Raw genomic sequence first — 19825 nt, forward strand, 5'->3', positions numbered from 1 at the left:
ACCAGTGCCGTTTCTGGAAATCCTAAAACTCAACCCATCAGCTCAAGACCATCCAAACTAAGCAAAAATGGAGACGTTGCTGTTTTCTAAAACCCCAGCGGTTTAAAAGGTGGGCTTAATTTCAGTCCTGGGCGTTAAAGCAACTGAAAAAGGCAAGGTAACGCCATTGGTAACGAGGTTTACTTTGCCAGGGGAGGGCTGCCAGAGCAAGTTAGAACAAGCAACCTTAACATTTTGATGCAGCTCCTTCTCACAAGTTACGTTTATATTTCTTTAAAGTTATGTTTATGGAAGACAAGAACGAATCCCCAAGCAATATGCAAAACAAAACATTTATTCTTAGAAAAGCAGTCAGGTTTATGTACAGTGAGCCACACAGGATGAGTAAAATCACATATTGCTGTCTTCACGATCCTTCCAACGTGCCTTCTTTGACAATGACTCGTGCAAGATTTCGTGCAAGAGCAAGTCTCAGCATTTCCACTTTCACAGTCTCCACGTCCTCATCCTAAAAACGAGCAGAGTTTGGGTTACGCTGCTACACGCAGTAATGAGCTGGCAACAGCTTCTTTTTCAGAGTTTTGGAAAGTACAGATGCAGGTCATTAAGAGGAAGAGCGTCTATGTATTTACCTGTCACAGGGACCTCCTGAGAAGAGCAAACGCTACATTTCCTACTTTTAGATCAAGACAAGAGAGCATTGCCAAGCCTTTTCGTTTTTTGGCAGCTGCAGGGTTTGCATGTGGAGCAAATGGCTCCCTGTTCTGCGCCTGGAACGTTTCATAGCTCCAGCTGTTAGATGGCAGCATCTCAGCTTTTCATTTGCAATTACTTTTCTTGGAAAAGCATCTCAGTCCAGTGACAGCGGAACAGTGAGGAGTGGCAGCGCTCCTGTACTGGCTTTGCGGATACTTAAGTATCCGTCGATGATGCCTCGTTTGGCTGGCCTTTAAAAATAACACCACATACCAGCATCAGGAACGCAGCCTCTCCCCCTTCTCTGCCCCCACGATGGAATATAAATTTAGAGTTTGCTTTCCCTGACCCTCCCCACAGCCCCACCGATTCGTTATCCAGTTGTCCTCAAAAAAGGAGCTACCTGGAATTTCTGCTTATCCGACTTCTGTGCTGTCAGGTCCTCCAGGCACCGCATCAACTCGTAAGTCTGCTCTGCTGAAAATACCACCTGTGGAAATCAAAGTATTTCCTGAAAATAATCAAGTTTAAGGACATCACAGAGTCTGAGAAGATAACTCAGTTGAGAGGAAGGGAACACTTTCACGCTCCCACAGATCCGGTCTGACCCTTGAAATCACAGGATCAGAGGCTAATTCAGGCTGGAAGTGACTTTGGGTGGTCTCTAGTGCCACCTCCTGTGCAAAGCAGGGCCAGCTGCGAGGTGAGGGCGGGTTCTCTGGGCTTTATCCAGTCACGGGTCTGTAACTGCTAAACTGTCATTTTTTTGGTGGATCTTAAAGCAAAAAAATCAGCTTCGAAGAAGGAAGCATGCTAGAAAAATCTTCAGGCCAAGTACCAGAAGGAACTGGATGCAGCGTGTACTTAAATTATCGCATGTATGTATTCTACTGTTGTTTTCTAAAAGCAGGGAACCAAGTTAAGGGTTGATTGTCCTATCCTGGGTCCTGTGTGCTCCTGCTGACAGGACACTTGGAGAGTTTTGCAATTCGGGAACTGCCACAAGCAGTTCTTTTGCACTGGAAGTGCAAGTCCTCGCCTGGGGGCAGAAAGGGGGGTCTCCGATTTGAGGTACCTTCTCAGGAAGAAAAGAAAAGAAAGGCGCGAGGGGCTCTTTGTCTTGCGTGACCAGGCTGCTCACCTCTTTCTGCTCCAGCAGGGGAAGGGCATCTGTCAGCAGGGTCATCCAGAAGGAGCAAGGAGCAATGTGAGCCGTCATCAGCATCAAAAGCAACCTGGCAGCTTCAGAGAACCGCTTCTCCCCGTACAGCCGGTGGAACTCTCGGTACTTCCCTACACACGGGTGTTGGTGAAGGGTAAAAAGCGTCAGTGTCTGTCAGTCAGACCCGGGTTACTGGTGGCAGGAGGTCCGTTTGCTCCCACGAAGGCTGTGGTAGAATCACCCCCACCTGAAATGAGTCTCCAAAGCAGCCGAGTCTGGGGGAATGGGAATCTCGTGCATGAAGAAAGGTTCAAATAGAGGCTGGCTGAAAAGGCAGCCAGAACCTGTTACTGTTCTTGGTAAGGTCTCCTGCTCGAACCAGCCTGTTCGCTACCTGATGCTGCCTGGTGCTGCGTGTTTGCAGGGAGAGCTTAGAGACACCAGTGGTGTCTGCAAAAACCGGGAGCAGGGGGGGAGAGAGAGGCAGGGGGTGAATGTTGGTTTTGATATTGCAGAATATCAGGAGGTCTGAAAGGCTTCACTGTCCTCCTGACTGTTTAAATGGAAACTGAGATCTTTGTTAATGTGGGGAGTTCTGCTTTCATTAAGAATGTTAGATCAATATCCAGCACGTGAGAACTGGCTGAGGATGAAAGTGAGTTTTATTCCGTGGCTTTGTTTTATATCCACTGAACTGTCAAAATACTGGAAGTAATAATTCCTATTCCCCTTTGACTAACGCTTGAGCTCAAGATGGGAAAGTTTTCCAGCAAAAATACACTGATGTGTCTAAAACCTCCAAAGGAAAGACAAGCAGAAATATTTTCAGGCCTTTTAGGATTTTTTATAAAAAGCAGAAAGGGAGGTAATTTCTCTACAAACACAGATTATAACACAGTTACACAACTAAACTACAAATCTTTGGGGCTGATGCAGGGGTCACTGGGTGACACTGGGCATACAGAGAGAGGAGGGATTACCAATTTGGTAAGTTACAGTTAGCTTCTAAGCTTCATTTAGGATAAGGTTTAAATGAAGGAAATACAGTTCCAGTTTTGCAAGGTTGGACCAAATGGGAACAGATGAAATTCAGGATCACCCTCACCGCAGTGCTGGTGTCAGCCAGAAGGGGGTCGGTCCAATTGCCAACAGCTATTCCAAATTCCTATTAGATTTTGGCCCCAGTAATTGGGCTTGCTAACAGCCACAGCTCCAGAGAAAGGTGCGTTTCAGCTCCATTTCCTGCCTTGCTCCGTTAATCAAAGGCCCCAGAGCAGCTGCAGCCAGATGGGCAGGTTACCACAGCCCGCGCTTGTGCCAGGCAGGAGAAGGAAGCTGCGGTATGTAAAGGAAACAAGCTGGGGGCCCTCCGCTGTTACTTGGCACAACTGCTACAGTGAAAGGGTAGGAGAGATCTTGTGTTCGAGTGAGCTTGAAATTGGCACGCTGAACCAACACAAGATGTTGAGATTTTGGAGAACTTTATGAAGTTAGTAAAATTATCATGCTGTCAAAGTAACTTAAACCAGTGGTTTTCTCTTCTAAGGAAGCCCCCTAAGGTCTTCCAGATTGTGTTTGTTAGTATTTCAAAGTCTCTGTGGATAGTGACACAGTCTGGAAAACGACTAAGAAAGGGGAGGCCTACAAGTGGCGGAATTCAAGACTATCCTGCTCGAAGCAGTGCAGAACAGACGCCTACTGTGAGTGCAATGGGAAATGCAGTCCCCCGGTAGCAAGAGGGCTGCATCCCAAATCACCTTCGCTCACTTGCCTTCCCCTCATCACTGAAACAGGATGTAGCCAGATGGAGGAAGAGGCAAATCCAAATAATTCTGTGGAGTGAACTGTGCTCTAAATAACAGATTAGAATGAAAACTGTAGATGCTTCTTACCAAGAAACGTTAGCCGGTCACTAAGCAGCATGGATGGTCCCAAATTATCAATGAGGTCTAAGTCAGAGAAGCATCCCCTTTCACAATAGTCCTTAAGGAATCTAGGGAGAAAGTAAAACACAATAAAAGCTTAAAGGGGAGAACATCGTCCGCATTCATTTTGCATCTCCTATTCCCTTCCCAGAAAGCTTTACTGTACAACTGAGTTCCATCTTAACCTCCCGTGAGGCTTTCAGAAGACATCAACATGTTTCCTCAGAGTGGCCAATGAACGGGTGTAATGTGTGTTTAACAGACGTTTTATTTATTCTTCTAGATTTTGTGGTAGTTGAGATCTATTCTTTAAAAGGAATAAGTGAAGGAAGGAGCACAGGAAGCTGAGGCTGGTGGATGCATAAGTAACACTCCCAGATCATAACAAAAGCTCTATTTTTCTGCTGTGTAAAAATGTTGATAAGCAGCAGGAACAAAAACAATTCTAAAAGCTTTTCATCTGTTTTGTCACAGCCTTCATTATGCTGCTTTTTTCAGAGCTGCTTCCTGTGATGGTTTTCTTTCACCTTCTGTTGAAAGAAATATAATGATTCCCACTCCCTCAAAGAACTAATGAAAAAAAAAAAACACCAAAAACCCAAACCAGCAATCTCGTACTACTCCCTTTTTTTCACTGCTGAAGACAGAGTATTGCCTGGCCACCTACCCAGAGTGTAATTTCAAAATTATACTCTAACTATGCAAAGAGATTGATACCTGCCTATTTCCAATTAGCAAAAAAATACATGACATCGATGGCTAGAGATTAAAAAGCATAAAGAGAGTTGCCGTATCTTTTGTCTAGGCCTAAGCTAAGTGTCAGCATCCTCTTGAGTTTTATAACAACCTTCCCACCCCTGCAAGGTCAGATATTGTGACAAGCTTATGCAAAACCAGGGCCATGATAGAACTTTACTCTTTGTTACATATGTTCTAGCTGTGGCTTGATATTTTTTTTGCGAATGGTGGCTTAAGTAACGACTCCTGACTTGTCTGAGATTGCACTGTGAACTAGACTGGTTAAAATGATCTGCTGAATAAAGGACAGAAGGGAATATCCTCCCCCCAAAGCAGTTCCCTGTACAGCCCATCAAACGGCCGTGTCACAGCACGTGAAAGGGCAGTGCGTAAGACAGAGAGATTGCCAGAAGAAATGTTTATCAAAGCAAGGTCTAAGAGGATTGGACTGTTAGATAAAGCCAATCTGTTTCATCTCCTGATTTCATGAAGTAAAACAGTGTAGAAAAGAAACAGCTATGGGTACTGTAGATGAGAGTACCCAAGGATGTAATTTTCTAGTCCAGAAGCAGGTACTTGGTCTGAGGGAAAGACAATCCCAACCTGCCCGCAGCAGGAGCACGGCAGAGCGGCTGCCTTCACCCCTTCCGAACGCCCCGCTACAGCAGCAGCAGCCTGAGAGCTGCTGACTCAGACTCACCGATCGGATATCAGTGTAGCAAAAGCCGCATCCTTAGCTCTGATGCTCCAGGACAGGGCAGAGCCCAAGCGATTATTCCGCAGAGCTTTCATGGCCATGATTTTACAGATGCTACGAACTTAGGAGAAAACACAGAAGAGGGAAATAATTAGCTTCAGTAGTTTCACTTGTATCGCTACAAAACGATGAGATTTAAGAATCAATCACCTTGTTCATGCATCTGTCTCTGCTCGCAGATCCTCAGCACTTTGAGGGCCTTCTGTTCCGTGTTAAGGGGTATCCGTTCAATATGAAGTTCCAAATACACCCTGCCGTATTCTGGACAGTGGTCAAAGTAATCTACCCCCAGCTGCCACAGGCTGAGGGGGGGAAAAAATCATCAAGAATTCCAATCGTATAAATCTTACAATAAGCAGAATGATAAAGCCACGAGGAGAAGCTGAGTCCGCATTAATAACAGTTAGCGCTGATTAACTTAGTATTCAGCTTTTACCAGCTGCCTATTATGCAACTGTGGAATACCTGCCTCTCACGAGTGCTTCGGTGCAAGTTGCTCTGTACCAAAATAGCCACAGTGGCAGGAGTAATTCTGTCCTGGTCAATACGCTTTGATGGGTTCTAACAGTGAGCTTCTGTCTTTCATTCAGGAAAGGGAACGTGCTGGTGGTGTACGATCCCTTAGGGACACCTTTGCTGAAATTCTAACAGTGGCTTCTGTACGTTTTGCCGTTTTACTTCGTTAACACGTATTTAGTTGTTTTGGTTGCCTCCCTGTTAGTCTGTCCTCTGAGTTCAAAAAAAAAAGTTGTTACCTGTGATGGGAGAAGAGTCCTGAGGCATACTCTAGCAGAAGGAATTCACGCATATTTGAACCAAAACTGGGGAAAAGAGAGAAAAGAAACAGGCATTATTATTTGTACCTCACTGGGAAAAAAATGCTGATTTTATTTCACAAGTACTTTTAATTTATGCAGCATGTTTTCTCATGGGCTACCTTAATAAGCTTTGTACCTCAGGCCTAAGCATGCTGGTCAGCGTTCTCCTTGGGGAGACCTGCCAAATATTTACAGCACTTACCAAATATAACTGAGAGAAAGTGCTTTAAGAAGCTGAAACTCCAAGGGAATTCAGATAGCAAAATTCGATTGCTCAAACTTAAATTTATTCAGAACATAAATACAGAACTCTTTTTAGATGAGTTTCTCACTATTCCAAATAATCACAAAGATTTGGGCCCTTGATTGTATTTCAGATAAAATTATATTTAAAAAAAATATCCCAACACTGTACTGAGGCACTGTAGAGTAGCACGTCAAATTCATCAGGTCAGCAACTGCTGCTGCTGCTCAGAGCATCTGGGCTGCCTGTAACTTCAGAGGCACATGCAGCACCTTTACTCTCCATCCTCTGTATATGCCCAAGTTGCTCCTTTTCGACCAAAACCCACACGCTGTTTCAGTCATCCTTGCTGCTGGGCGTCTGAATAATCAATGCAAAGAAATACTTACTAGAGATTGTGAGACTGCAGGATTTTACAGTGATCGAGCAGGTCAGTCAGATGAGCCACAAACCACCAGTTGCTCAGGGCAATGCTGTATTTGAAGCAAGCAAAAGAAAGAAAAAAATAAGCCTACCACTGCCAAGGAGTGGGTCAGGTTTTCCACACGCGTTTCTTACCAATACAGAAACTGTATTACACAGTAAAATGTCTGGTTACAATGTCCCAGACCTAATTGCTGCCTCCTTCACATATTCTTGCTAAATTCTTTGAAAGGATGATGAGGTGGGCTGTACCCATATCCTCTACCCCAAATACTACTGGAGTGAATGCACACAGAAGCAATACTGTAAAACGAGAGAATCAAAAACCTTAAAACTCAACCTGCATTCCTTGATCACTTGATGCATCTCAAATTCAAAGGCTGCCATTAAAATCGTGTCTAGAGGCTCAGGGCTGCTTTCTCCACCCAGGAACAGGTCCATACTAGACTGTGGAATGAGATTACAAGACATGATAAATGCAGAAGTTGTGAGATGGTGAAAGGAAGACATTTGGATGTAGCAGCCTCGTTTAGGTTATTTTATGGGAAATAGTAAGTCATAGAGGCTGAACACATTAATAAAACAGATTTTTCCTTATTTTAGCATAAAGAAACCAGGAAAACTATTTGCAGGAATAAACCGGTAACATTAGACACTGAAGAGACTGGGTCTTCAACAATTATTTGTCCACTGTATCAGTCTCCCAGTCCACTTACAAATTCCCCCATCAGAATGAATCTTGCACTGGGGAAGAAACCGCTACAGCACGATGACCAATGTCAATTGCTACAACGTGTTTGAAATGACGGACAAAAAACCTCTAATCACTGTCCATCATGATACAGAAGAGATACATCATGTCTTGGAAAGAGTGAAGAAGGATGGAGAACATCGAAGGTGGGAAACTCTTTTTGGGTGGTCACCAACAGCTACGGTAATCTATGATCGCATGCTCCACCCAGCAGTGATGCTGTTAGCCCGTTACTTGTAGTAATTTTCTATATGAGACTACAGGCAATAGTCAAATGCCTTGAAGAACTTCAAGGGTTCTTGACGTATTAGCAGGAATGCTCGCATAAAAACAAAGGGAAGACTGTAAAGGAATATGGAATATTAGTGGTTTGGTTTAAATAAAATTAATCGCTTAATCGCTTAGTGTTAGGCTGCATTGCCGTACTACTTATATAGAACTCAGCACAAGTAGCTAAAGTTGCTGAAGCCTTAGGCCGCAAGCTGTGAACTTTCACCTAGATAACTTGAACTTGTTTCGCACTTCTACTTAGTTACACAAAGGAAGGCCCTGAGACCGGTACAAACCGGGAGATAAGGAAGCTACTACCGTTAGCAAAGGCTGCAACCCGACAAGAACAGTTAACGGCCCCGCTGGAGACAGAGAGAGAATCCAATGAGGAATAAGAAGACCCCAGACCATAAACTACCATTGGACCAGGTGGCATGTGTGAGGCACTGAAGAGCGCAAGGGGCGGATGCATAGATCTTAAGGGTATAATTGCCCAGGAATTTCTTTGTTTTGGGTCCCTCTGCGGAAGCACCCAGCTTGAGCTCTCCTTGCTGCTGTATCAGTCAAATTATTTTAGGAGGGATTTTTGCCAGAGACTCTGCCACGGCAAACCTAAGGCAAAGGAACTTCTTTAACATAGGAAACGTCTTACAGGTATGTAGCTGCTGTAAGATGTCAACCCTCCCAAAGTTCTTCTTTAAGTAACCCTTGTGTGCAAGAAACAGTGAAGAATGTAGGAATAATTCTACCGCATACCTGTGCATAAAACCGCAGTTCCATTGGCTTCACGGTTGGATGGGAATACAGGAGTCGGGTAACCAGAAAGTGGTACCAAGTAGTCATGAGTTCCTTTTTCTCCAGTATGGCATCCTCATCTCCCAGCAGGATCTAATGGGAGAAAAACAGGAGTAATTCTGCAAATTCAGCAATGTACACAGCTGCATTGTAACTCTTCAGAGGCATTACTCCGATTTTGCAAAGTTGAGAATTGAATCAAAATTAAATAACAAAGGACAAAGACCCTTCTCAGAGCTCAGCTTCCTAATCAGTCTTGTGGCCTTGGACACAAAGAGAAAACAATCCGCCCAGGCTTGCAAAGACTGTTGCAAAACAAAGAACGCAGTACAGAAGACTGGCCTGAAATCTCCCGATTTAATGAACAGATCATCCAGCACACTGAAGTTACTTATGGCTACATGGGGCTCCTGAAATACACGAGGATGGATACAATACTTGTCCGCAGTTTCTTTCTTCCCAGCAAAAAAACACACCTTGCAGATGGATTCCATGTGGGAATTGGAAGCAAAAGTTCCATCCTGTAGATAGCGCTGACATTCTTCATGCCAGTGCTGCCATTTCAGCTCCATCTCGGTCAGTGTCTGGGTGTTGCTAAGCTGAACAAAGAGAAGATACATAAAATAAAGGAAACACCAAGTCAAATCACAACAGGCGCTTGAGCTGAACTCAGTCATTCATTCTAAAAAGCTAAAAATGGGGCTGCCATCAAAGTTTTCCTGGTTCTACAACTTCATTTGAAGTCTCTTATTCCACCCACCTAAATAAGACAAAGGAGAGCCTATGAGAGACTACCGTGATGCAGCTGCAATTTTTCCTCCACAAGGAGATCACTGCAACAGAGGGAAACCCTGCTGGAAAAGTCTTAAGAGAATGTTCTGTACAAGAAAATTCAGACGAGAAAGTTTCAGACAACTGGATAATGTGTCCTGCTGCAAAAATGATCTTTCGAACTATGTAATTTTGTCACCTAACGGGTTTTTGCCTGTATGGTTGGGTCTTTTGAGCAAGTCAAGAACGCAAGTATTATTACTGTAAAGGATTAAGACTGAGATATTTTAATGGTCAACAGGCAGTGATGTTACAGGAGCCGCAGCAGAGATGAAACAGACTGGACTAATCCTGCCATCCCTCTTCTCTCTTTTCCCAGTGGAACTGCATGAAAAAAATCCACTTTGTACCTACACTGGGCATAGGCATCTTCTTCATCAAGTCGTCCAAGATTTTGTACATGTTCACCGACGTGGGATTGGCGCTGGCTTCCTTGGAGAGCAAGTGCCGTGCTTCATCCATTCGGCCTTGCAGCACAAAGACATCCACCTGAAAAAGCCACCTGTCTGTGAGCACTGCACGGTGCAAGGCTACAAAATACCCAGGAGGAGTATCAGAGGGGAACTTTAACTTGCGATTCAGGCAAGTTAAGTGGAGTTAAAATGCTTAAACTGTAGGCCCTACTAATTCAAGTACACCGTGTAAGTCTTGACCTCTATAAATCACGAAAGTTGAAAGGATCAGGACGGGAACGAGGGCAGGATGATCATAAGAATGGCTTCATCTTAAAACCTATACAGGCAGACAGTAGCAGTGTCCTAGCTATTAGTTCCTGGGACGTAGTCTAGTGCCAAGTGGGGAGGAGGAAGACAAAACACACAAGCGTGAACTCTCATGGTTGAAGAATCTTATAGGTGACTATACTCACCACGTTCCAGAAGAGCTCGTGTTTCGATGGATTTTCACTGCTCAGAACTTCACGGACCATGTTGTCCACATCACAGACATGAAGTCGAACCCAGTCGAGGAGGCGAAGCAGCAGGGGACCAGCTTTATGCAGAGGAGATTTCATTCTTTTAGTTCCCAACTGTTTGTTCCCAAACTGCTATTTTACATGCTTCTAACCTTAATGGTCTGACAATCACTAGATGAGGTTTACTGATTGGATTTCTACATGCCATACTCAAATTAAAAAGAACAGAGTTCCTTAAGTCATCAGGCGGTGGGAGCACCAGGCTGCTGACAGATTTCTCTGTAGCAAATTTTAGACAGAACAGCAGCAGAGTCCAGCAGAAAACCCTAACCAGTTACTTGAAGAAATAAAAGGTGAGCGATTGAGATCATAAATCTTGCAATGACAAAAGACACATAGAATGTTTCTGTTTAATTTAGCATTAACTCATTATTGTTAAATGAATATGAGGAGGAAATCTGGCACTAGGTGATTAACTTTTCTTAAGTAATCTACAATTTGTGAATCTCTCTTAGAGTTCTGGGACTGTGCAAGAAGCATATTTGTTTGTATAATCCGATTTCCTTAAAAAACATTTACTGCTTTAAAATTATGGTGTAAACAAACTGACTTCAAAAATGGCATCCTGAAGTTAAATGGTATCCTAAATGACATCCTAAAGGAGTTGCACCAGATAATGCATAAATGTTAGTTGGCATCAATGTATTTGATGCTTAAAGATGTGTTTATGCTTAGAAGTCAAATAAATTGGCAACAACTTTTGATATCCCTCTTCTTCACTACCTTTCTGTTAAAAAGACAATTTAAATTGTAGTGAACTACATGAGGGGGAAAAGTAGAAAGCAAATCTAATAGCTTGACATAATTCAATATGAAGAAGGCAATTTACTGAGGCAGAAGAGGTATTAAAAGGCTTGTTGGCACTTGTTGTATCTCTAAAACATATTAAAATATGACAAAATGGATGCTATACATATTTTAAACAAATAAATAAGCAAACAAAAAGCCCTTCAGTCTTAACATCAGGATAGTTCACTGCTCACCTGCAGCTGCTTCAACAAACAGAATCTCACACAGGTTCCAGATCAGCTCCATTGCAGAGAGAATAGAAACCTAAAAAAAAGCCGGGCCACGTTTCAGATTCAGCAATTCTTCCAGGTGGGGTTTTTTAACCATATACAGGCATCTGCTGTCCATAGCAATCAGTGAAGCTCAGTTCTTATAGACAAGAGAAATGTCATAATGACATTTCAGAGACACAAATTAAAATACAGAAACAGACCCCACTTCTCTACACCCATTCAGCTTAGAAGATATTGAAGCTGTTTGTGTATTGAAATGCAATGATAATCTGTCATCGGTGGGCAATACTAAATAGTACAGAAAGTGTTATTTTCAGCCTTTTTGCACTCCTGAGATTTAACAATACAAACAGCAAAGGAAGAAAGAAAGGCCAATGAAGCAACATCACTGCAGCTAATAGGACAAAACTACTGTGAGCAATCTGCTCTTCCCATGACACTCTCCCAGTGTCTGGAAGTTCATGGTGAACATCTAGAACTTGCTACGAGGCTCAGATGCAGTTCACCGGAGTGTTTCAGAGGTGAAGTTTCAGACAGGCAAGTACTGGCCCACAGCTGGCTTTAAGATGACAAGAAAACATCACACCTATAACACTGAATACATGTTTAAGAAATGGCACTGAATCCAGATGTTGGGCATCTTTTTATTGTTTTAGAAATAAAGGAGCTAACTATTCTTGGTCATGAAATGCATGCAATATACTAAGCCAGAGTTAAATCTAAAATGCCTTACTGCCACAGTGTTGGCCTTCATAAATTTACTAGCTGGTGACTGATGTTCAGTTGTGACTACATGACACGACTGCAGTTACCTGAGTGCTGTACTGGCTCTGCAGGGCAGGGTCCCGGGCTGAAACTGAGGGAAGAATAAGGCAAGTCAAAGAGCAACGTATTTACCTTTCACAGCCCTTTTGGGGCTCATAAATAAAGACAACAGTACCTGATCACTCATCAAACACAGACCTAAATGAGTGCACACATGGCAATAACTTTTATACAAAACTTTACAACTTTTTTTTTTTATAAATCCTGTACAAATCTGGGTATGGCCGCATAGCATGGATGGAAGGGAAGAGTAAAATCTCCCACTTTTGGGGGGAGCAAGCTGTTAATTTGGACTCAGTTTCCCATAAAACTGCAAAGACTGCAAGTCCCCAGAAAATCAGTTATAACACAGTGGAAAAAAATAATCTCTGAGACCAGATTTACAAATCAACTTGTAAATCTCCTGAAAGGAAATGAAGTCTTGATAATTACTGAAATCTATGCATGCTATATTACAGTAGTTGCATTAACTTACAATTGAAATGCTACTTTTATAATCACAAATAGCATTTCCTTTTATTGCAGTAAGAGAAGAAACAAACTTACTAGCTGCCTGGTGCATGTCCTCCATACAGGCTCTTATCACCGATCGGTAGTTTTTACTCACTTGAACCAATCTGCCAAACACAAAAAGGCTTTGGTTAGAGAGAGCTGTTTGAGTTTCCGTCTCATGCCTGTTGTCCGCTAAAGCCTTGCAAGTTTCTCTGCAGCAGTGGATGCTCCCAGCACTTGGGCACGTGGGAGCATGAATCCTGTGGGAGCCAGCAAGGCTGTGTGTAGCGGTTGCTGGTGATATGGTTTAACCCCAGACAGCAAGTAGGATCACACAGCCGCTCGCTCACTCCCCCAGGTGGGATGGGGGAAAGAATGGGGAGAGTAAAAGTGAGAAAAAAACTCGTGGGTTGAGATAAAGGCAGTTTAATAGGCAGAGCAAAAGGGGCGCACACAAGCAAAGCAAAACAAGGAATTCATTCCCTGCTTCCCATCGGCAGATGGGTGTTTAGCCATCCCCAGGAAAGCAGGGCTCCATCAGGCATCACAGTGACTTGGGAAGACAAATGCCATCACTTTGAACATCCCTCGCCTTCCTTCTTCTTCCACAGCTTTACATACTGAGCATGATGTCATACGGCGTGGAATGTCCCTTGGGTCAGTTGGGCTCAGCTGTCCTGTGTCCCCTCACAACTTTTTGTGCCCCCCCCCCCCTCCCCCCGACTCCTCGCTGGTGGGGCAGTGTGAGGGGCAGAAAAGGCCTCGACTGCTCAGCAACAACCAAAAACATTAGTGTGCTACCAACACTACTGTCATCCCAAGCCCAAAACCACAGCACTACAACAGTTACTAGCAAGAAAGTCAACCCCATCCCAGCCGTGACAGCTGGCTATATGCCCAAAGGTGCTGGTCAGCAGGGTTACTGGAAGGATCAGGGCTTTGTTTTGTAAAATTACCCTAAAAGTGGCATTTTTTTCTGCACCGCTACTGAGTACTGCGGCTCTGAGCAGTCTGGGTTGCCGAGTCAATGGCATTTGCCTGGCTGGAGAAGGAGCAGGTCGGCGGGGTCCTTCCCCCCTCCCGCTCCCCACCCACTCACTGCGCCCTCCTCGACTTCCCCGCCAGCTCCTCCTCGCTCCGCTGGAGCCCGATGAAGATCCCGTGCGACTCGTTGAAGAGTTTCCTCAAGGTCTGGATGTAGATGTCCTGATCCTTGCGGACCACGAAGACGCGGGAGGAGAGCTGCCCTCCATCCCCGCTACCTGCAACGCAACACACCCCGGCTCAGCGCCCCGGGCGGCAGCGCCCGGCCCGGCCCCCCCCAGGACGGGGACCCACCTCTGCGGCCGAAGAGGGTCTCGCACACCAGCACCTCGGCGGGGCCCCAGGCGAAGCACAGCTGTCTGGCCGACGGGTCCGCACCCGGCACCACCTGTGAGGGGACGGCGGCCTGTCAGAGGCTCCCGCGCCGCGCCCGCACCCCCCCGTCCCGGCCCTCACCATCAGCGGCGGCTCCGCGTCCAGCTCCTCCATGGCGGCGGCCGCGCTCCCCTCACGCCTCCCGCCCGCCGGGCCGCGGGGAGGCCCCACCGCGGCTGCCCGCGCCGCTGCCTGCTCTGCGCCCGCAGCTCCGCCGCGCTCCGGCGCTTCCCCGCCGCACCGCCGGCACCGGCTGAGGCGCCGGCCCGGGGCCGAGGGAAGGGACCGGCGGAGCTCCGACGGTTCCGGGCAGGCGCCGGCCGCACGCCCCGGAAGCGCTGCCGGCTGCAAAGGCCCCGCCGGGGCGGGACGGGCCGCGCTCTCGCCAGTCGCTGCTTCGGGCGCTTCCCTGGGGCCGCCCGGGGTCCCGTCAGGCAGCGGCTGTGCGTTGCTGCCGCGCGGGGCGAGCTCCCCTCCCAGCGGCCCCGCGAACTCCCCAGGCCTCTGCCTCCGCGGCCCGTGTGTGCTGCCCCTCGCAGGGCTCGGGGTGAGAAGAAGGAGGAGGAGGAGGAGGAGGGAGGAAGGAAGGGAGGGAGGGAGGGATGAAGGAGGCTGCCCCATCATCTACTTCATTTTCTTGTCTCGGTGGTTTAAGCGCCGCATGGGCGCTCGTGCTGCGTGGTGTTAGACAGCCAGCGCTGTCTTCGTGTTCGCTCCATTGCCTCGTAATAACCAGTTTCTCTTATTTCTCTACGCGCTTCAAACACTTGCAGGTGGATGAGCCTCCAGGTTGATGAAGGTGACATTCTCTGGAGCAGAGTTGCTGGAGCTCTTGGGCAAGCTCATTGATAAAGCTGGCAAATCAAATGGTGTGCAGAGAAGAGAAGGCTCCGGGGAGACCTTAGAGCACCTTGCAGTATCTGAAGGGGGCTACAGGAAGGATGGGGAGGGACTTTTTACCCAGGCATGTAGTGATCAGAGGAGGGGTAATGGCTTCAGACTGGAAGAGGGGAGTTTTAGATTAAATATCAGGAAGAAATTCTTTCCTGTGAGGGTGGTGAGCCCCTGGCCCAGGTTGCCCAGAGAAGCTGTGGCTGCCCCATCCCTGGAGGGGTTCAAGGCCAGGCTGGACGGGGCTTGGAGCAACCTGGGCTGGTGGGAGGTGTCCCTGCCCAGGGCAGGGGTGTGGAACTAGATAATATCTTCAAAGTCCCTTCCAACCGAAACCATTCTATGATTCTGTTACTTCAGTGGGTTGCCTGCAGGTTGGAGAAGGACTCATGATGAAGCATTAGATCGGTCACAGCAGGTCGGGGAGAGGTGCTGTCAGGTGTCAGAACAACTCTGCTGTGCCTTATTCGCGTACCCAGGGTCGTGAGATTTTTTTTCCTTCTCTGCCTAGCAGGGGTCAGGGTGGTGGTTCAGACCCCCTCGAGAGGGGGCAGTTTCCCTGCTGAGGCTGCTGGAGGCTGCCTAATCCGCTCGCTGCTAACTTGTGCAGCTCACATACCGATGGAATTGAACTTGAGTGTCTGTTAATAACTTGGTGTGATAAAACACTAACCACACGCTGCACCTTTCCTTCCAGTCTGCTCTCCTTCCCATCTCTGCACACTCCTTGCTTTTTGCCTGTTCCTCTCAATAACAAATATATTCAGTGATACACTTTTTAAGAAAAATATTAGCAACACTGTCTTGCTGAACTCACAGCTAGAAGCAGCCAGTCCCCCTCAGACTGGTGGTTTTCAGAGAAGCTCACTAAGAATTAATTTTTCAAGATAGCTTAAATAATTCGCTGTCCTCATATGACAAATGCTGCAACACTCCACTGCTGAACTGCCTTTTTTTACTTTATTGGCTTCTGCATCCATCATTTGCAATAACAGTAAAGCTAGCAGTTATCGGTGGTAGGAGCACGCTGTGCTGAGAAAAGGAAGTGGTGTCTGTTCAGGTCAGTTGGGAGGAACACCTTGTTGCAGGCCTGAAGAACTTAAATCTTGAGAAACCCACTTGAGAAACTAGGACTCATCAGTTTTAAGAAAGCTCATCGTCTGTTGTGGGTAAGATCCTGCATTTGGAGGGAATTTTGGGATGTGCATGTATTCAAATCTCTGTTGTACAAAGTCACGTTCATCTACTGTCTTGCAAAATGGCGCTGCTCTATGCTGCAGACTGCTGAGGATGTTAGTGCTGATATCTAGATCCAAAATATCCTTCCACGCGTTACTAAAATGGCTTCAGATACAAATCAAAACTGGATGTCTGAAAACCCAGCAGTGAGGGGTCTTCTGCCACCATTCTTCAAGGGTAAGGTGCTCCTCCTGTAACTGCATCAGTTTCTTGTGACTGGTAGAAGGACACTTCTAATGGCTTATGCTTTCAGACTGGAGAAAAATACAGAGCCCACTGCTTGTATGGGCATCGTGATTAAAAGCTACTAATGAATTAAAATGCATAATTACTATAGAGCTGGGTAACTTTCTTCATGGAAATTGGAGACTTGTCTACCAAGTGAGGTCCTTGTCAGAAGGATGGGAGTCGCTATTTGTTTTCCATGTAGTGAAGCTATGGAGTTCTCTCCATTTGAACTCGTTTGTGTATCAACCGTGATAGCAGAACTTGCCACCTGAGGCTTTCCTGGGGACTCTCAAGTACCTGGAGCATCCCTGTGTTCTTTCACTGTGACGTGTGTGTTTCTCTTACTTTCCTTTTATCCTTTTCCACATAACACTTGTCTCTCTGGACCACCCTGTAGGGAACCATAGCCCTACCCGCAGGGAGAGGCAGCCAAAGGCTGATGGTCAGCATTTACCAAGTACAACGATGCTAGAGAGTGCTCATCAGTCTCACTGGCCTTATTGTGGAGAGAGAAGTGTTGATGGCTGAGGTGGTGGATCTAGGAGAGGGACAGTGTCTTCTGCTCCAGGATCCCACCTGTGTAGAGACACTAGAAGCTGGTCTAGGAACTATAACTCTTTGATCCTCTCCTGCTGTCTCTTGGCACGTCTTGCTTACTCACTAAAAATGCAAGTGGCTTTTCATGTCTGGAGCCACTGATGCTCTTGAACTGATAAGGAAAGTGGCTGGTTCCTGGGGAAGTCATCTCGGGAAAGGTGAGTTTTAGTATGAAATCTTGGAATCTCTTAGTCTTCCTTTGAAGGTTGGCTGGAGGCCTGCACACGTCTAGAAGGGAGACCTCCTTGCACGCCTTGTCAAAAAGGCTTCTGTGCCAGTCCAGTCCATGTAATTAAGTAGAATTGGGAACCACCATGTCAGCATGGAAGTTCATACTGCTCAAAAACGCTTTGGAGTGCAGGCTGTGGGTCTGGTGAGGAAGGCAAAGAAAAACTGTTACTTTTTTCCAGTCAGAAAAAAAAAACACCAAAAAACACCAAGAAACCACAACAAAACAGCAAAAAAATCAACGCCTGATGAGGAGGGGAATTACTAAATTGCAAAATAGGAGGTTTGGAAGCTATTTCATGACCTGGGGAACAGAGGGATGGATCAGCATCACGATCAGGGAAGGCACAGAACAGGCAGTGCCCCAGGCAAAAAGCGTTTTCTGTTCCCGGTGCTAAATGAGTATTAACGAAGAGCAAGGCCTGAATAAGCCACTCGGACCTTCAGGGTCCAGGCTGAGAAAGCAGCTTCAGCCCTACTCGCTTGCTTACTCATTCAAATAACTATTTGCTTCCTATTCTCTGCAAAATAACACAGTTTTGAAGGGACCGGAGATGCTTTTGCAGGCTTATGCTTGCTAATGTGCCGTAGCACACACTTGTGTTACTCCACTTGTAGCTGCCTTAATGTCTTAAAAATCTTAATGTCTTAAAATCTCCATGTGAAAGGGAAGGTATGTTGAATGCCCATGTTTCCTGCCCTCTTCAAAAGAGGGTGGAGAAAAAAGCCTAAGAGACTTGTAAGATCTAGATATATCGTATTTTTTCCTTTTAAAACTGCTGAATGAAACAAGGCATGGCAATATTTTAGGAAACAACACGTGGAATTTTTTGTTTTCCCAGAGGTGGAATTTCTCTGGTATTCTCACGGTGACGCTTCCCCATTCACTTCCCTTCAACTCCGTGCGTTGAAGAGGAGGAGCTCAGAGAGACAAAAAGCTTCGCCTTTGCTCCCCTCTGCTGCAGGACAGGGTCCTTTGTAGTTCCCAGTGTGGCTTCTCCCCTGCCGCTCGCTCCGAGCGCTGCTGTCTAGCTGGTTATTTCTGCGGGTTTTAGCACTCTGCTTATTGTTAGCTCCACTGAATGTCATGTATAATGTGAGTTTCCTCTGTTGCTATGAAAGAAGAAAAGCCATATAAACATGAGGTTTGTAGAAACCTGCTCTGTGATTGGTGGCAAGACCAATGGTGGTACAACTGAAACAGTTTTCAGGTTTTTTTTGAGCACGTATAACTTCCGCAGTGGTAGCGAAATCCCATACGTTCTCATAAAATTTAGCATATTTTCCTGCCTCCTTTTCAGCACATTTGTTCTATTTGTGATGCTGGCCTTAATGTATGTCTCATTTAATGCCGTTCCTGTGCTCAGTTCTTTCATGCCGCTCTCAGGCCTTGACCAGTTTCATCCCATCTCCCAGAGAAATCCTCCTCCTGGACCTGCGGCACAGAGGTCTTCAAAGAGGGAGGGGGAAGAAGCGACGAGAGCAAGATAAAACAGGACCATCGAGCAACATCAGTCTTGTGACGCCCTTCCTCACAGCGGTAGCTTCTCTGTGATGTTGCATCATTTCTGAAAATAGAACTTAAGGTCCTTTGGGAAATGACACTTGTCTTTTGTTCTGTAAAGTCCCCCATGCGTTTTGAGTCTCGCTTAAAAAAAGCCATGTACGAAGTGGAAGAATAGAGTGGGTTTTAAGATGCTTTATTTCCTTGTCCTCACATATAGTCCTGCTTCTTGGTGGTGATAATGGACTTCAGAAGGTCCGTTATCCATTGGCATTGACCACTGCTCTTCAGAGATAAAATAAAAGGTGAAGGGAGATTGTAGGAGACTGATACACCATCGGACTGCACGAGCGGGATTTGTACAGAAGCATGTTGTTTTCTCTCGCCACAGGTGCTTCTTGCCATCCAGTAGCTTAAATAAATAAAAAATAATAACATGACTAATTAAATGCAAGGAATACAGGCAGGACGGACTAACTGGAACAGTCTTTTGATGATAAATCAAGGAAAGTGACACAGGTAGGAGTGGAAACTAGGGTTTGAGACTTGGATACAATTTAGAACAGTGTCTCAGCTGCCTTCCTGGGTCAGACCAAGCTCTTCCACTGCCTCTGATTTTTTCCAGACCTGACTCATGAAGACTCTTGAGAAGGGGTAAAATACTAAAACTAAAAGGTTCTATGAAAATCTAGATGAGATTTAATCTTTCAGAGCACTGAAGCAGAGGGAAAATTTTACAATATATGGGAGCCTAGTCTACAAGGAGCTGGTAAAAGACTTCACTAGCCGTGTTTTGTGGAAGCTCAGACGCCTGCGCGAGCCATCTTCACTGCCTCAGGTAGGGCTGAGGCTGTCTTATTTTCTCAGCTGAGGACTCGGGAAGAGGTTCGGCTTCCTGTCGTCTTCTTCAATTTCTAGACAATTGCAATAAAACAAAAAACTCCCTGTGAGTCCGCGCTTGGAAGGGAGGTGCTGGGATGTGAAGCAATGTGACAAA

At 45.8% G+C, this 19825-nt stretch overlaps 1 protein-coding gene across 2 annotated transcripts; it reads right to left on the bottom strand.

Annotated features, from left to right (window-relative positions):
- Positions 1–313: 313 nt before the first annotated feature.
- On the bottom strand, positions 314–14449 carry NUP85 (nucleoporin 85). 2 transcript variants are annotated; one of them, XM_054221342.1, is made up of 19 exons: positions 14223–14449; positions 14061–14154; positions 13822–13984; positions 12777–12847; positions 12218–12261; positions 11367–11436; positions 10279–10400; positions 9765–9899; positions 9056–9178; positions 8541–8672; positions 7104–7210; positions 6730–6813; positions 6034–6099; positions 5429–5580; positions 5222–5339; positions 3751–3851; positions 1838–1989; positions 1100–1186; positions 314–508 (listed from the first exon to the last, which is right to left on the bottom strand). In XM_054221342.1, exons 1-19 carry the CDS (start codon positions 14253–14255, stop codon positions 407–409), a joined length of 1956 nt encoding a protein of 651 aa, XP_054077317.1. In that variant the 5' UTR covers positions 14256–14449; the 3' UTR covers positions 314–406. The 2 variants fall into 2 exon arrangements, with proteins under 2 accessions (XP_054077317.1, XP_054077318.1); XM_054221343.1 differs by lacking the exons at positions 13822–13984; positions 14061–14154; positions 14223–14449 and adding an exon at positions 13679–13799.
- Between the last annotated feature and the right edge of the window lie 5376 nt (positions 14450–19825).

This window comes from Rissa tridactyla, chromosome 15, assembly GCF_028500815.1.
Source record: "Rissa tridactyla isolate bRisTri1 chromosome 15, bRisTri1.patW.cur.20221130, whole genome shotgun sequence".
NCBI classification, from domain to species: Eukaryota; Metazoa; Chordata; class Aves; order Charadriiformes; family Laridae; genus Rissa; species Rissa tridactyla.